Source organism: Numida meleagris, unplaced genomic scaffold, assembly GCF_002078875.1.
Source record: "Numida meleagris isolate 19003 breed g44 Domestic line unplaced genomic scaffold, NumMel1.0 unplaced_Scaffold119, whole genome shotgun sequence".
NCBI classification, from domain to species: domain Eukaryota; kingdom Metazoa; phylum Chordata; class Aves; order Galliformes; family Numididae; genus Numida; species Numida meleagris.
Window position 1 is genome coordinate 1,599,741 of NW_018362987.1, and position 16,307 is coordinate 1,616,047.

Here is a 16,307-nt window from a genome sequence, read left to right on the forward strand (position 1 = left end):
CCTCCAGGAGCCTCCCGGTGCTCCCACTGTTTTCAGCCTTCAAGCTGAACACACACTGTCAGCAGTGCCTGACACCAGACGACACCTCACCCTGGTTCTCTGCATTGCAGATTGTTTCGTTTTCCATTGTCACCTTGCTTTCGCTGCTTACCTCTCCTCTGCAGCCAGCAGAGCCGTGACACAGTGTACTGCCCCTTGGGTTGGACGATTATGTATCTGTGTCAAATTAGTGCACAATTCACAATCATTAAGAGAAAATTAAATGACTGAAAACCTACTGCCAATAACTTTACCAAAACACTTTGCCACTTACGTTTTAACCCTTTGCCTTTATCACTGCACAGCGTTACATGAATTTACCAAACTGTTAACAAAAAGTACAGCAGAACATCGCCAAATCATATTTATAAACCTGAAATCCCCTCCTCATTGCCTTCAGTTTTGCAGATTAGAGCAGGTGACAGAGCAAAGCACCACAGAACACCTCCCCTCGCCATGGTAGAATGGTGCAGTGCAGCAGCGGCTCTTCCAGAGGAGACGAAATAGTAGCAGGCCCTCATTGTGACACATAACACATCAGAAAGCAGAGCTCCAAGAACCTCTAAAATGTGGGGCTTAAGAAAAGAGTAGTTAAGTAGACTCTACTCTTAATTAATCGCATCAGAGGGGAAAAATAAAAATAAGAACAGCATCAAAATGCCCCCAAAAGCAGAATTCATCCAAAAGAAAAAGTATTCAAACATTTTACAGTAGTTACTATCTTTACTAAATGGCACCAGATTTCAAGTGGTGATGTGAAAAAAAAATAACAACATTTCCAATTTTCCCTCAAAGTTATTCTAGAAGCAGAATTTCTATTTGCTGCTAGAAGGAAGAAGTAAGTGTGAACTGAGTATTGACAAATCTATACATCTTCTGATTTGGTTTCACTCAAGAAGTAGAAAAGATTTTCCATACTCAAGTTATCTACATATTATGCCTACATATAAAAAAAATGCGTGGATATATACATGTAATACATACACACACGCTCATACATATATACACAGCCCGGCAGCAGGCAGCCGCTGCCCTCACACCACACCAGAACCTGCTTTAAGGCTACACAGTGCATCCATAAGGGACAAGACACAGGCAGTTGCTCTTGGTCTGAGCTGTAATTGTTCCACTTCATGATCTATTGTTACATTTCTAGTTGTGCATGACAAAATTTCAATAACTTAGCATTTGCTGTATAAAAACAATTCAAGAAATAGAACTCCCTCATTCAAGGAGTGTCCCCACTCCCACCCCTTTATGTTGCAGAATACAAATCAAATCACATCAGAAACAGCAAGCGCACTCCTTAGCCTTAATCTATAATGACATGCATCAGGTTGTCGTGAAGCGTGGCATTCTTTGATTTTCTCATCTTCTCAATTGCCCTGTGGAGATCCTGCTGTTGCACAGGCCGAATTTCATCTTCATCACGGCTTCCGGATAAAGAAAGAAAGAAAAATCAAGAGAGTGATTTGGGTGATGTGTGGCACCAATTCGAACAAAGAGAAGTCATCTCCAAGAACAGCAGCTCTGACTCTGACCCAGTACTACCCTTGGAACGTGCTTCTATCTGTGCGTGCAGTCTACCTGCAAGCACGGGAGATAATCAGAGGAACATAACAGAGTATAGTTCCATGTGTGCAGGAGCACTGTGTTACCAGCATTTCAGTCTGGTAATACAGTGCAGTAATGTTACTCTCTTGTTGGTTCTTGCCAGCTCAAGCTTGACATCTTCGAACAAACAGTCCTATTTTCATGGTCAAAATGAATAAAACACCTTATTTGTTTTTTGGTTGTATAGTGGCAGTTTGTCAAGAAAGAGAGGACCTCCTGTTTTCTGTCATTCAGGGTGAGGTTTGAAAAAATTGCTAAAATTTGCCACTCAAATCAGAAAACAAGACCTAATAACTTCACGGTATGTAGCACCGAGAGCCTTCCCAACTGCTGCTTAGCTATCGTAACAGGATAAAGGCACATACTTCTCTTCTTCACAGGCAGAATTAACATATTCCCTGACGCAGAGGAGTGCTGCGTCCCGGCACATTTCTTTCAGATCACTTCCTGAGAATCCATCAGTCTCTTTGGCAACTTGGAGGAGATCTACATGCCTGTCCACCTGCCCAGAAACGAGAGACAAGAGCATGGAAACCCTGAAGTTGTTACTTTGTCCTACAAGCACAATAAACGGTCACCTCCAACTATTTTTACCTGCCCTAAGGTGGGTTTTTTTTCCATCTTGCCTTTTTGAGAGCTAAAAAGAAAATTATTTGATCAAGTTATGGTCTGAACTTTCCCAAGTAACCAATTTCATTAAATGAAAGTGATGTTTCATCTGATAAAACTCTGATAAAAGAATGAACAAGCAATCACATGTGAACCATCACACCGGTACCATCTGTTACTGACAAAGTTCCTGGGCAGTTTTGGAAGCCTGATGGCTGGAAAACAGGATCACAGAAATAACAACCCAGTTTACGCAATGCCCTCATGAGTTCCCTGCAACTTACAGACAATGAAAGCCACCCAACAGGTCCCCTTTCTTAGCCACAACCATTTTTAATTCGTTTTTAACATTATTTGAGAGACAACATTTTATTTTCATAAACACTTGCTTTGACCAGTAACACAGCAAGGCAGGAAAAAGTTCCCATCAAGTTTACCTTTTGTCGTTGCCACCTCTCAGTGCAAAGTAAGAAATTCAAAAGCTGTTGGTTGAGCTACTGAACAGATACTCCTATTTTATACAACCATTAAAGAGGGAACCTGGAGGCAAAAGGACATCTCCAATTCCACGCACTGGATCAGACTGGACTCATTCTGGTCGAGACTTCATATTTATTTACCCAGTTTACAGCTCCTTCCAGCAGATTTTCCATGCACCTGCATTTTCTGTTCAGGACATTGGAGTGATGGAGTGACAGCATCGGTAGACAAAGGAAGAAAACTGATGTCATCTACGTGGACCTGTGCAAGGCCTTTGTCATGGTCCCCCACCACATCCTTATCTCTGAATTGGACAGATATGGATTTGAAGTGTAGACTATTCAGTGGATAAGGAATTGGTTAGAAGGTTGCAGCCAGAGGGCTGTGGTCAATGGCTCTAGGCCCAGGTGGAGGCCGGCAACAAGTAGTGACTCCCAGGGGTCTGTCTTGGGACCAGTCTTTAACAGCTTCATCAATGAAATAGATGATGGGATCAAGCGCACACTCGGCAAGTTTGCTGATGACATTGAGTTGAGTGGTGCCATTGTTACAGCAGAAGGAATGAATGCCATCCAGAGGGACTTTGATAAACTCGAAAGGTGGGCCCTTGTGAACCAAATGAAGTTCAACAAAGCAAAGTGCAACGTTTTGCACCTGGTTTCAGGCGAATCCCAGACATGTATACAGACTGGGAAAATAACTCCTTAAGAGTAGCCCTGCTGAGAAGGACGTAGGGGTTCTGGTTGATGACAAACTGAACATGAGCCAGTAGTGTGCACCTGCAGCCCAGAAAGCCAATGGTAGCCTGAGCTCCATCAGAAGAGGGGTGGCCAGCAGGGAGGAGGAGGTGATTGTCCCTCTCTACTCTGCCCTTGTGAGGTCCCATCTGGAGTACTGCGTCCAGGTGTGGGACCCCCAAAAAAGGAAAGATGTGGAGCTTTTGAGAGGGTCCAGAGGAGGGCCACAAAGATAATCAAAGGGCTGGAACACCTCTCCTATGAAGATAGGCTGTAGGAAATGGGCTTGTTCAGCCTGGAGAAGAGAAGACTGTGGAGAGACTTCATTGTGGCCTTCCAAAATTTAAAAGGAGTTTAGAGACATGAGGGAAATCAACTTTTTACAGGGGTAGATAGTGATAGGACAAGGGGGAATGGTTTTGGAGGAAGGGAGATTTACATGAGATGTCAGGGGGAAGTTCTTCACAGAGAGAGTAGTGAGGTGCTGGAACAGGCTGCCCAGAGAGGCTGTGGATGCTCTATCCCTGGAGGTGTTTAAAGCCAGGTTGGGTGGGGCCCTGGGCAACCTGATCCCGTACTTGATCTGGTGGCTGGAACCCTGTCTATGACAGGGTGGTTGGAACTGATGATCTTTGAGGTCCCTTCCAACCCAAGCCATTCTATGATTCTATGACATTAAGGCCAACGCAGTCTAACCAAAAGGCTGAGATTAAGGAGTGATTTCTAAGAGGGAGATTATTCAATGGAACTGGCTGGGTGGTGGTAAAGGCAAAACCTAGCTGTCTCTCAGTGTTTTGCTTTAAAGCATGGCCCTGCACACAAATACAGGAGCCTGTATGGGTCACATGTGGAGCCACCCAGTCTGGCCATCAAGAACTGGATGCAGCAGTGAAGCTGGCTAAGAAGAAACTGAAAATGGGGATGTTGTGCTTCAGGCACTGACAAGGATATCGCTTCAAGTCAGGACAAAGAAACAATACTTTGGGACAGGCAAGGAAAACAGCAGGCATGCCTACAGCCACCATGCAAAGGGCTGCCCAAAGCTTGTTCCCTGGATAGAAAGAAGTCAGGCTTGAGAGATCCTCTTCTTCCTCCTATGGAATAACCAGCACAGGCTGATTTCTAGCCCCTGCCCCCAGCAAGCATCCTTTGTGTAGCTGGGATTCCCTGCCAGGTGCTTGATATAACTTACACTCTTTCAAGGCCACATTCAGAAGCTGTTTAAGGTTTCCCTTCAATGCCATAAGGGCAAGGTGCTTGAACTTGCAGGCCCAACAGCTCAAGGCAAAGGATCAGCACAGTCTGCTTGCATGCAAGGGCTGGCTGCAGTTACTGGGGGAACCTGTGTGAAGGTCTGTTATTTGGCACACCTTCCTAACAACTCTTGAAAGGAGTAATGATTTGGAACCACAATTTGCAAGAGAAAGTTTAACTTGTTTGATGCTTGCTGCAAGTAGGTCAGATTTTTCTCCACAACTCCCTTGGCATTTAGCATCAGTTCTGTTTTTGCATTTATCATCAACCTGCATTCCAGTCCAACACAAATGATCCCAAATGACCACTTGCAAAACAGCCCCCTCAATATCTGCCATTCATCATGATGAGCTGTGACTTTTAAGCCTCTTAAAAATATCATTTATTAGTAAAACCAGATGAATTTTTTTTTTAGAATAGACATCAGACTCCTTGCAGCATTAACTTCAAGAGAATTAGTGCTGTAGCCTAAATTCTGTAAGATCTCTAGATGCACTCACTGCTACGGTTTTTCTCATCTTGCAACCTAGATGTTAATAGGAATAATATATTTAATATATAACATAATTTCTAAAAACATCCTTAGTCATTTTCCTGAAAAGAAGTATGAACTATGAATCAAAATGGAAAAGCAGCACTGTCAGAAAAAGTCATTCCTCCACTCTGAACGTGTGCCAACAAACCACAGAGTTGAAGAAAATCAGTATGTCTTCTTCCTGAGTGAATGATGCTTCACAGTATTTCTTTCACTGATGAAAGCTATTTCCAATCATGGTTCACCTTTAGGTGCACTGTCAATGAGATGAACACATCTTGTTTTACAACAAGAAAATGGAGACAGAGAAGTTATTTTCCTCACTGATGGTGACTAACCAGACTACCACTCTGACTGAGGCTTGCACTTAAACCAGGAGGGAACTCAACTGTGGTGTCAAATTAAAGCAGTAAAGAACACAAAAGATTCCTAAGTTATACTCCGGCAGATCATTGCTACCTTATCTCAAGACAACCAATTACAAAATATTTGCAACGACTTCAGAACTCGCATTCATGACAACAGTATTACAGTAAATTAACCATTAAGAGGTGTCTACTTACATTTTCATTTTTCAGAATTAGCTTCAAGATTGCTTCTCTTTGCTTCAAAGCCTTAAACAAAAGAGATTAAAGTTACTGGAAAACAAGAATAAACATAACCAACATCCACATCTTGCACTAAGTAAGTTTTTGGTTCAATTTCAGTGACAAAATCTGATCCCCCAAATGGGAGACATGAAACACACTAAGGAAACCAATTTGACAGTAATTCGGGAAATCACTCAGCAAAATCTAGGGCACTCTGACTCCAGGAGCACATACAGCTGAACACTTGAGCGTACACAGTTACACTAGCTACAGGGAAAGAGAAAGGCACTGATGTGTTCAGTCTTACCTTTACCCTAAGTACAAGCACCTGTCTCCAAGGATTTCCTATCATCTTAAACAGAAGGCCAGTTCAAACAAGACAGGTCTGGGAAAACCACTATTCAATTGCACAATCAACAACAGTTTTAATCCTTCAGTTCAGGAAGTTTTATTTTATATTTATTTATCCCACAGCAAGGGAAGAGGGACTGAATACAGCATCTAGATGAAAAAATGGGTTGGAAGCTCTCAGGACGGACAGATGGAGTTCAGGTAAAAGAATCAAGGAACCAGCTTTTTCTGGGAAACTTCACCTTAAAAGCAGAGTTCTATGTACACTATAAACACTAAAAGTGGATCAAAACAATACCCCATCTCTACCTCTTTGAAAAAAATCAACCAGATATATGTCTTTCGTGGCTGATAAAGCACCTGCCTGCTGCTAGTCCCCAGGCACTGTTTCAGCAAAACTGGCAGGACTTACAGGTTGGTTGATATGAAAGCGGGTCGGCATCCTTCTCATGATTGCAGAGTCGAGGTCCTGAGGACGGTTGGTGGCTCCCATCACAATGACCTGCATACATAAAACGACTACTTAGCCTGATACCCAATTTTAAAAACATTATCATACTGCAATTTCAAAACAAAACGTGACTCTTCCACATAAATTACATATGGCTTCTTGGTACTGATTTAAGCAAATGGATTTAACCATGCAGCTCAAGAGAGCATTGGTACCACACAGCACCACCTGGGTTGAGATTTTTATGCGAGTCTGAAGTCTTCTGATCCCGATTTGAAAGTTCAAACACTGAGAAGTAACTCAGAGCCTTTGGCTGTAGGCAGTGGTCTGGAAAGGACTTGAAAGAAGATATTTTGATAAGGTATGAAAAATCGTTTCATTTTTATGCAATGTTAAAAAAAAAAAAAAAAGACAATCTAGAAGAACCTTCCTCTAGAAGGACCAAATGGGCAGTTTTTGCAAAGCACTAAAATGTTGTTTGTTTCCTTTTTTTATATTTAGAAAGCATTAAATATCAAACAGAACCTGTATACCTTCAGTATATCTGTGGTATAGCTATAGGATACCGAAGGAGCAGCGCAATAGGTGTGCATAAGCCAAGTTCAACACAAGGAGAGTATTTACCTCATTTGACTGGATTCCAGTTGTTAGTTTAAGGACAAATTTATTTCCCACTGACATCAATCTTGTATTATCATTTGTTATTTTAAGTTATGTACATTGTAAATACTCAGTCACAACAGTGAAAAATGTCCAGAAGATAAATTTCCTATCAATAAAGCTTCCTGACACCTTCCTGCTCCTTTGTCTGGGGTCACTGTTCCGCAACCAGCCCTGGTGCCTCTTGCATCAGAGCCACCCTGCCACCTAGAGGCTTAATTATATGGTGGCAAACTACTTCACAGAAGTAGTATATACAGTTTTAGCTGGGGCTCAGGCAGTCTTAACCACTGCTCTGTCTAGAAAGGGTTGTGCATGCAAATTCTGTGGCCTTGCTTGTGTGCTCAATGCTTGCTGACGAAAGAGGCATTACTGCACCCCTGCTGTGCTTCCTGAGGGTCTGTCAGGGCCCAGCACTCCACTCACTGTGGTTTTCCCTCTGCACCAAGGCTAGGAGCCTTCCCAGAACTGGCTTTGTCAAACATAGGCTCCCCCAAGCATGAATGCAGCAGCCAGGGCTTGTAGCTTTGAGCACCGCCACCCTGTTTCCCAGGCATTGTGCCTTCAGTTCCTGCCAGACTCAAGATGACAGCAGGTTCAGGCCAAAGCTGAAGACACTTTTCAGCTGCAATCAGTGAAGGAACAAGTAATGCTCATTACAGTGCTTTTACAATTTCCTCCTAACACTGGGAATATTTTGTACAGTAGTAAAAGCCAAATTTAATTCTTGCTCAAAGGAAACTTGTTTGACAAGAATCAGACAAGCAACCCAAATCTCCCAAGTAAACACTGGTATGGAACAAAAGAGCCCCATGAGCTGGCTGTCAGAAAAGAGACAATCCACATGTCAAAACCACTGCTCCAGGAACACTTCCTGAGCATGTCAAAGGGAGGAGCCTGAAACACAGTACCAGAAAAAAACACTCCTGTTAAAAAAGCTCCCCAGAAACCTGAATCAATCCCAGTGTCACCAATCAACTGTTTGCATTGCATTTTGCAGCTTGAGTTTTAAAGCTGCATTATTGAGACTTATGACACTTCTGAAAATAGCAGCTCTTGATTAAAAATAAAACATCTACAAAAATAGTATTCTGAAGAAGAAAAATGATTCCTTAATATAATTCACCTCATTCCCGTAATATGTGGGTATTCACGAACAGGTAAAGAAATTCTTTTTGCAATTGGTACATGCAACGTGGTACCCCTTCCCAAATGATCCAGCACACCACAGCTGGGATGACAGAATCCCACTGCTTTTCTCTCTGCTTACCTGGCAGTTATAATCAGTGTCCAGGCCATCCCACAGACTCATGAACTGAGCTTTCATCATAGCTGTCGCTTCATGGTCAGAGCTTGAACGACTTCGCAAGAAGGAATCTGCATTAAAGGATTCAGTAAAGTAATAGACTTACAATCTTGCCGTTGAAACTATGTTGCCTGATTTCTCGTGTGCTGATGGTATTCTCTATCTTATTTTTAAAATAAATGCTGTCAACAAATGAAGAATATTTCTTATGATGAAGAATACAGCAGAGGAATCTTAGCACATTTTTAAGCGTATCTTTTATGTTATAACACCCACACACGTAACTACCAGGTGAGATTGTCCCAAATCTTAGCTCCCAATTTTCACTTTCCCGAATTCATGGAAATTTAACTTTCTTTCACCTCAATTTCTTATGTAGAGATAGAATCATTAGAAAACCCCAAAGCACAAAAAAGAACAAGAAGTTGGAGGACTGGCGTGAAGCAGGCTATACACTGTGCTATGCAGAGCTCTAATTTTTCTAGGAGCTGCCTAAAGAACTTCCACCAGATAGGAAAATGCACATTTTTCCTAACTACAGGAAAGAAATAAACATATCTTAAGAAAGCAGTCCCTTCATAAACATGAACTGGAAGAAGCTTTGTCAAGCAGTTTCTACAAACTGCACAGTTCACACTGTGAAGTGCCAGTGACAAAAGAAAGAGCACAATTTTAACAAAGTTGCTCACAGTAACTTAAGCACTATAGTGGCAAGCCCAGCTGCATGGAACAACTGCACTTTTGCTGCTTTCCTAGCTGGTGTTCCCCTCCTATTTCATTAGCCTTATTAAATTATTATTCCCGAGCTTATCTAATCCCTTATTCTATTGCCCTTAATGTACCCTCCTGGAAAAAAGCTACTCAGTGTAGCTTTTGTGATGGCTTTCCCTTTATAGAAGAAAGGCTTTCCCCATTAGCCCAACAAAAAATAAGCAGCAACTTGTTCTACTTATAATTTCCTGCACTGATACAAACAGAAACACAGTTTTTCCTGCTTTGCCAGGATTACTTTTCAATACCATTTATATTACTAAACCTTGCGCCATTACTATTGTTCCTAAGGAAAAGCTGACAGTAGATCAATATAACCACCAACTTGAACCTACAGCTCAACGGCACGCTGCTACTGTTACTTACAAAGCGCACAGATTTTTACCTATTTCGTCGATAAAAATGATGGATGGTTGGAGCTTTATAGCAAGGGAGAAGACAGCAGCAGCCAGTTTCTGAGACTCTCCATACCATTTGTCAGTCAGTGTTGAAGGCTGGAGATTAATAAATCGACAGCCTGCTTCCTTTGCCGTAGCTTTGGCGATCAAGGTTTTGCCGCAACCAGGAGGGCCATAGAGAAGTACTCCTGAAAAAGTCATACTGCTAATGTTCCCTGGTTGCAATACAGAAAACATGCTTTGGCACAACAGACATGAAGAGTGCATAGGCTTGTATTCCGTCCAAGTTTTAAAAGAGAGGAAGCCAAGCTGTACAGAGTTCCATCAAATCAAACACATTTAAGATATCCTAAGATTAAAACCAAGAACACGTAAAAAAATATACAGTGAAATTGAAAGGAGACATTAGTCTGAAGGATGACAATTTTATTACCGTGACTATGTTACATAAGATTAAAAATCTATTTCTTATAAGCATTTGATAGGCCTTGTTAATAGCTTCAAGTTCACAAAGCAGAGTTCACATAGTACAGAGTTCACATAGTACAGAGGGGTTAAACACAAAAAGGGAGCCCACAAACATTTTAAACATATCACACACAAATGAAGTACGATGCCTCTCATTTTTAAACTTGCTGTGTTGAAAGAAATCACAGTAATGCTTTCCTAACACAGTTGAAAAGAAAACAAGAAAAAATAAATAAAAATCATTAACACCTAAAACAGAGAAATACTGTTTGTTCTTTTCTGTTTATGCAGTTGATGATCAGAAAAAAATAACCACTCTGAAAAAATGACTTCCTATTAACACCTGATGCAAGTCACTAGGAAAACAGGGAGCTTGCCCTATGTGGAAAGATAAATAATTCTTCTCCTTCCATTTACTAGATCATTAGAATGATTTCCCAGACAGTTTCAGTTTGTGATTTAAGAGAGAGTAGCCTGGAAAAAACTAAACCAATTACAGAACTGTTTCACTTTCCATCTCTTGGTACATAAAACTGAGAAGAGATGGTCACAGATACAGACAACAACTGATTTTCAGAGAATTTTGGGAAGACAAAATTCTGGGGATCAGAGTATTAGCAATAAACTTTGGCATTTTGTCTAATACTTCAGGTTCAAATTCTGTGTGTTTTCAAGAAGCATACAGCAAATACACCCAGCAGTATTCCAGCACAGATAGTCCAACTTCTGTTCTACCCAACAGCCTCAATATTGTCCAACTCAACTCCAGAGAGAATCGAGGGATCTCCAAAATAAAAATGGTGTCTTTAATTTAATTTCTAGGATTAGAACAGAGAGCTGTCTACAAGATCATCTTAAAGCAAGTATTCACATTTATGACTTGTGTTTCCGCGATACTACAAAAAATACTAATAATGTGTACAAAGGTGTGCACCAAAGGACAAGATGAGGTCTAAAAAAGTTAAAACCTCCATAATTTAGGCAGTTAAAAATGCAAATTATATAGATTAATGTATTAAAATGCAACATCAATAACCAAGAAGCAATTATCGCTTCATAATTAATATGAAACATTCACTAGAATTTACTTTCATGGCAACAGAAGAGGGAAAACTGGAGGGTTTTCCTGTTACAGTTTGGATAACTATCAACCCACTTCCTCCTTCCTAAGTAATTCTTTTTTTTTTTTTTTTTTTAAATAGCAACATAGAATTTCATAACATATCCTTCCTACCTTTTGGTGGCTGTAAAAGCCTGGAGTTCTCAAACAAGTATTTCTTCTTGATGGGCAAGATGACAGTGTCTTTCAAATCTGTAATGACATCATCCAAGCCTGCAATATCATTCCAAGTTACCTGGTGCGGAAAAAGAGGATTAGAAGTGATCTTAGTCTCCACCAACAAAACATACCCACAAACTTAAGCAGTGTTGGGCCTTCAAAAAAAATAAAATTAAAAAAAATACAAGAGATTAAAATAAGTTCTAGTCCTAATGATATCGCCATAGTTTCAAATTACAGAATCACCTTCTGTGTATTTCCATAAATAAATATATATGCAAAATAAAGTCATCCAAAGAAAAAATTAATAAATTCCATGTCTAAAGTGCTCTAATAGGAATAAAATGGAAAACAATTTCTTACATGCATGCTTAGTGGGTCAACAAGATGTGCAGCAATACTCATTTCATATTCAGAAAGCTTGACATTTTTCACTCCAATTTGCTTCATGAGCTTTTCAGCCTAAGGAATAACACCAAGAAAATTAGAGGGGGAAGTAGATAACTTAATTCAAAACTTAATTTTTAAAGGACTGCTACTTAGAGTCCAAAAGTTAAAAATACAAGTTTCTCAGTAAACTGCATATGAAAAGAGCCTAAATCCTTCTGAAGAAAAAAAGTTCTGCTGTTTCCAAATTGTGTGCTGTCACTTCAGTGAAAAAAGACCACTGTATCAATGAAAAATTGATGTATTTTCAAAGATAAGAAAAAAAAAAAGATAATGCACTGTATCCAGACATTTTTTCTAGGCATTCAATGTTTTCTGTTTCCCACTTCAAAAGGAAAAGTCATTTGTTGTGGCAACATACTTTTGCGATTCGTTTTCTCTTTACGCTCAAACTTGTGGTTAGATCTGACATGCTTTTGGGATACTGCAACCTCTTATATAACAGCTGGCACCAGCAGAGTTTGTAAAAAGCTGATTTTTAAAGTGGGACCAATTTTTTACTGAAGATTTCATTTAAAAAGAAAGAAAGAAAAAGAACAGAATTAGGCTGATCAAAACTGGTGTTTGAATGTGTGAATTGGTATCAGACCAAAAAAAAAAAATTGCAATATTTGCTTCAATACTTTCCAAAGAAACCTTTAACATCTGGTACACAAAGGCATCTACGTCTTTTCTAAAAGCATTAATGCCCATGTGCACCTCATTCCAGTCCATCATAAGGAACGAGGCTTTCCACATTTTTCCCCCTTTCCAGGGCATTTTATAACTGCCACCAAGGGAAGAGACAAGGTCCAGTTGTTCTTGAAAAAGTATCTGGACAACAGCATTCCTCTTTGCCATGAGCTACTCCAGTCCTGCCTCTGCAGTCAAGTTGCCGAAAAGCAGCAGAGAATTATGTTATTTCTGGTCAAGGTTTTGAACAAGCAACCAAGAGCATTATTTAATGTGACTGCTGCTTAGCAAAGCTGCCAGAAGCAGAAGAGACACTGGGACTGCATACTTGCAGATAATTAGAGACAACATCACACCACAGTTCAAAAAGTTTTTCCACCACTACTAGCTAGAGATTTTAACTTGTTACAGGATATAATTACTGAGAACCCTAAAGGCTCAGATACTGTACTAAAATACACTTCCGAGTTTTTGATTCTTCCACATCCACAAGCTTTCTTTAATTACTTCACTGGCTATTCCTATACCAGTTTTCAGATTTCCCTGCCTGAACAGTAATGAACGAAACAGTGTTTCACAAAAATATTTGTGAATAAAATCATACCTGTTTCTGAGCTTCTACTTTTTGCTTTCTGGTAGGGTCAATGGCATCAACCATCCACTTAATGGTGAAGTATGTTACAGCACCAAATATTGTTAAACGGAAGATCAATCCGACCACCTCATTCCGGCTCAGGGGGCGTGAAAATGTTTCGGCATGGACCATCCTGCCTCTCAATGCTAAATGCAAACAAAAGAGAGAGAAAGGAAAAAAGTTAAAGCTAAGAGAACACCTACTTTATATTTAAACACCTTTTTGTCAGATCTATTTCTGTGCAGATGTTGAGCGCAAAGTTCGTGAAGTTACCAGGAAGTACCTCAACAGCAGCACAAAAAAAGGTAAAACGGCAAGGCTGAGCCACACAGGGCTGCAGGCAGTGACAGCAAGGTTTCACTTCCACTTTCAGTAAGCAGACAACAAAGGGCAACCACGAGCTGCGGCCTAGATGGACTAAGGGAAAGCAAAATGGTCCCGGCTTCAGTCTTAAGACATCTGCATTCCTTTTGGCCATATAATACTTCCTGAAGAAAGATTACTTCAGTGCCAGGTGCGCATTCCCTTTAAGACTGAAATATTATGACTGTTGTTGACCTAAGAATGCTATGTCACGGAGACGTGATAATCACGTTACTTACACAGAGAGCTCTGTTCCCTAAGAGGAAGCTGAAGGGAAAGGCACTGAACTGCCACGCTCAAGAGAGATCCACAACTTGCATTAATACCCCCGGGCAATGGAACAAGCTGGATGTGGCACACAGCTCCCAGGGGAAAGGCCAGCTGCTGCCAGAGCTGAAGCCAGAAAGTACAGCACCTTTAAGTGAGGGCAACACAGAGGAAAAATTCTTCCTGAAACACAGAAAAAAAACTAAAAATCGGGGTCCTCTGCCCTTCATCTACTTTCCACACAGCTGTGGGTTTCCAAGAACCGTGAAGCCCGCTGCAAGGGCAGCACCACCTCCAGCTGCCCCTGGCTGACCTCCAGGGAGGACCTCGCTCCCCACATTGCCTGCCATTCCCCACCCCGGGCTGGCGGCCTGCCCTCACACAGGCACAGCGCTGTGCCACGCGTGGGTTTCCTTCACCAGGGCCCTGCGGGCGTCCCCCTGCCCGCAGCCCGGCTCCTCCCGCCCCGAGGACACGCCGAGGCAGCGCATTGGGCCCGGCCGCGCCGTCAGGGCCGGGCCGCCCGTCCTCCCTTCCCACAGCCCCGAGCGTACCAGGTACCAACGGTGCGGCCGCACTCCGGCCCCTCGCTCACCCGGCCCGGGGCCACTTCGAGCGACGAGCAGCTACAGCACACTGAGAGCGTGTCGAAAGGAGGCGGCGGCGCGCCACGGCTCGGCGCGGGGACGACCCGCTTCCCGCTCCGGCCGGCAGCCGCCGCCGCGCACCAAGGTTCCGCCCGCTCCGGCTTCTCTTCACAGGGCAGGAGTGGGCCTCATCCCGTCCGCTGAGAGAGGGAGGTGGTATAGTGGGGCAGCTCCGCAGGCTGCGTGCCGGCTCACACAGCCGCATACATACTGATACATATCCGTATCGTCTGAGACAGACAACAACAGCGAGTGGCTCTCCCCTCGGTGGCAGACGGCCGAGGGCCTGAGGTGGAGCTGCTCTTCAGCCACCAGTTAGAGAAATTCACAGTCCTTCCTGCACTTCCCAGCCCCCATCTTTCCCAAACTCTTAACTTTTTACAGCTCTTTATTACTTTTTATAGCTATTTTCTACTTTTTACAGCTCTCCAACATCCTGCACCGCAGGGCATGGCAGGTGGCACATCACCAAGGCAGTGCAGCACAGCCATTTGTGGCCATGGTGCACCGAGTAATGGGCAATGATATGCATACATAAATTTCCACAAATACATGTGTTTATATAAAAACATAACAAATGGCTGAAAGATATTTAACAAAGAATGAATGTTTAATGAATGGTTCCGCTTCCAGACTGTTCTCAGTCACTCTGACGCTGGAGCAGTCCCTATAGAACTCTTAAAACTTCCACAGCAAAGATATGTCTTTGTATATTGGAGAGGTGTTTGGAGGGGACCTCAGGTGGTCCCTTATCCAGGGTACAATTAGGGAGTGTACAGCACGACCACAACTGTGCTTTTGCTTAGAGGTGGTGCACAAGCCCAGCAACCCAAAGCTTGTAGTAGCTAGCTGATTGTGGGTGCTACTGGGATTCACCAGAATGAAAATAATTTACATTTAAGAATTAATCAGTACTTTTATTAAGAGATAGCAAGAAAGCAATTCCACTTTCAACTTGCATTGTATTGAAATAATAACTCCCAACAATATGTATTATCAGGAAAATGTCCATATAAATGTCAAAACAATAGATCTTTCTAATGCATGTGATTATTCGGATGTTTTAGCAACTTGCCTTTTGTTGTTTTCAACCCTTCTGCTCTTGCAGCAATCCCACTGAACATGTAAAGACTTCTAGTCCTGGCTTTTTCTGATACAGAGCCTGATGACTTTTATTCTTACCTGTAATTCATATATTGTTCAGCGGCTCACTAACAAAACTCCACAAGCTCACCTGGGAACCTGTTTGGGTTTTCAAGAGCAGTAAGCTTTTCATACTGCATTAACTTTACTATAGGTCATTTTTAATCATTTTAATCATTTTTAATCAAAAAAATCATTGATGATTTTTTTCCCTTGTACAAAAATGCAGGAGTTCCTTCACCTACAGACAAGTCTACTGAACATTCTTGTGGCCACTGGATACACTGTCCCTGGAACAGATCTGCTACTTCTGGCCTACAATTTCTTCACTGCCACTGCTCCATTTAACTCCCCTCAGGTAAAGAACCCAGGCACACTGCAGTGACCCAGGTGGGACAGATCTGCCCCATAAAAACCATCCGTCATCATATCGGTGATGTGTAATGCTTTCATCATTAAATCAATGCACAAAAAAAACCTCAAGTTATAAAAATGATTGTGATTTTACCAGAGTACTGAACCAGTTTGGTTCCACTCACTGGGCTTAATATAGCCTAAACTGAAAAACAAAAAAGTTTTGAAACACCTTTAG

The 16,307-nt window shown here is 41.8% G+C and overlaps 1 protein-coding gene across 3 annotated transcripts; it reads right to left on the reverse strand.

Annotated features, from left to right (window-relative positions):
* Positions 1-309: 309 nt before the first annotated feature.
* Positions 310-14,656, reverse strand: ATAD1 (ATPase family, AAA domain containing 1). Of its 3 annotated transcripts, XM_021381872.1 has the most exons (11): positions 14,480-14,656; positions 13,898-14,108; positions 13,266-13,441; positions 11,906-12,004; positions 11,498-11,618; positions 9,783-9,983; positions 8,591-8,697; positions 6,622-6,711; positions 5,832-5,882; positions 2,019-2,155; positions 310-1,472 (listed from the first exon to the last, which is right to left on the reverse strand). In XM_021381872.1, the coding sequence occupies exons 3-11, from the start codon at positions 13,425-13,427 to the stop codon at positions 1,352-1,354; spliced, it is 1,089 nt and encodes a 362-aa protein (XP_021237547.1). In that variant the 5' UTR covers positions 13,428-13,441; positions 13,898-14,108; positions 14,480-14,656; the 3' UTR covers positions 310-1,351. The 3 variants fall into 3 exon arrangements, with proteins under 3 accessions (XP_021237547.1, XP_021237546.1, XP_021237548.1); XM_021381871.1 differs by lacking the exon at positions 13,898-14,108 and having other exon boundaries at positions 14,480-14,653; XM_021381873.1 differs by lacking the exons at positions 13,898-14,108; positions 14,480-14,656 and adding an exon at positions 13,579-13,738.
* Between the last annotated feature and the right edge of the window lie 1,651 nt (positions 14,657-16,307).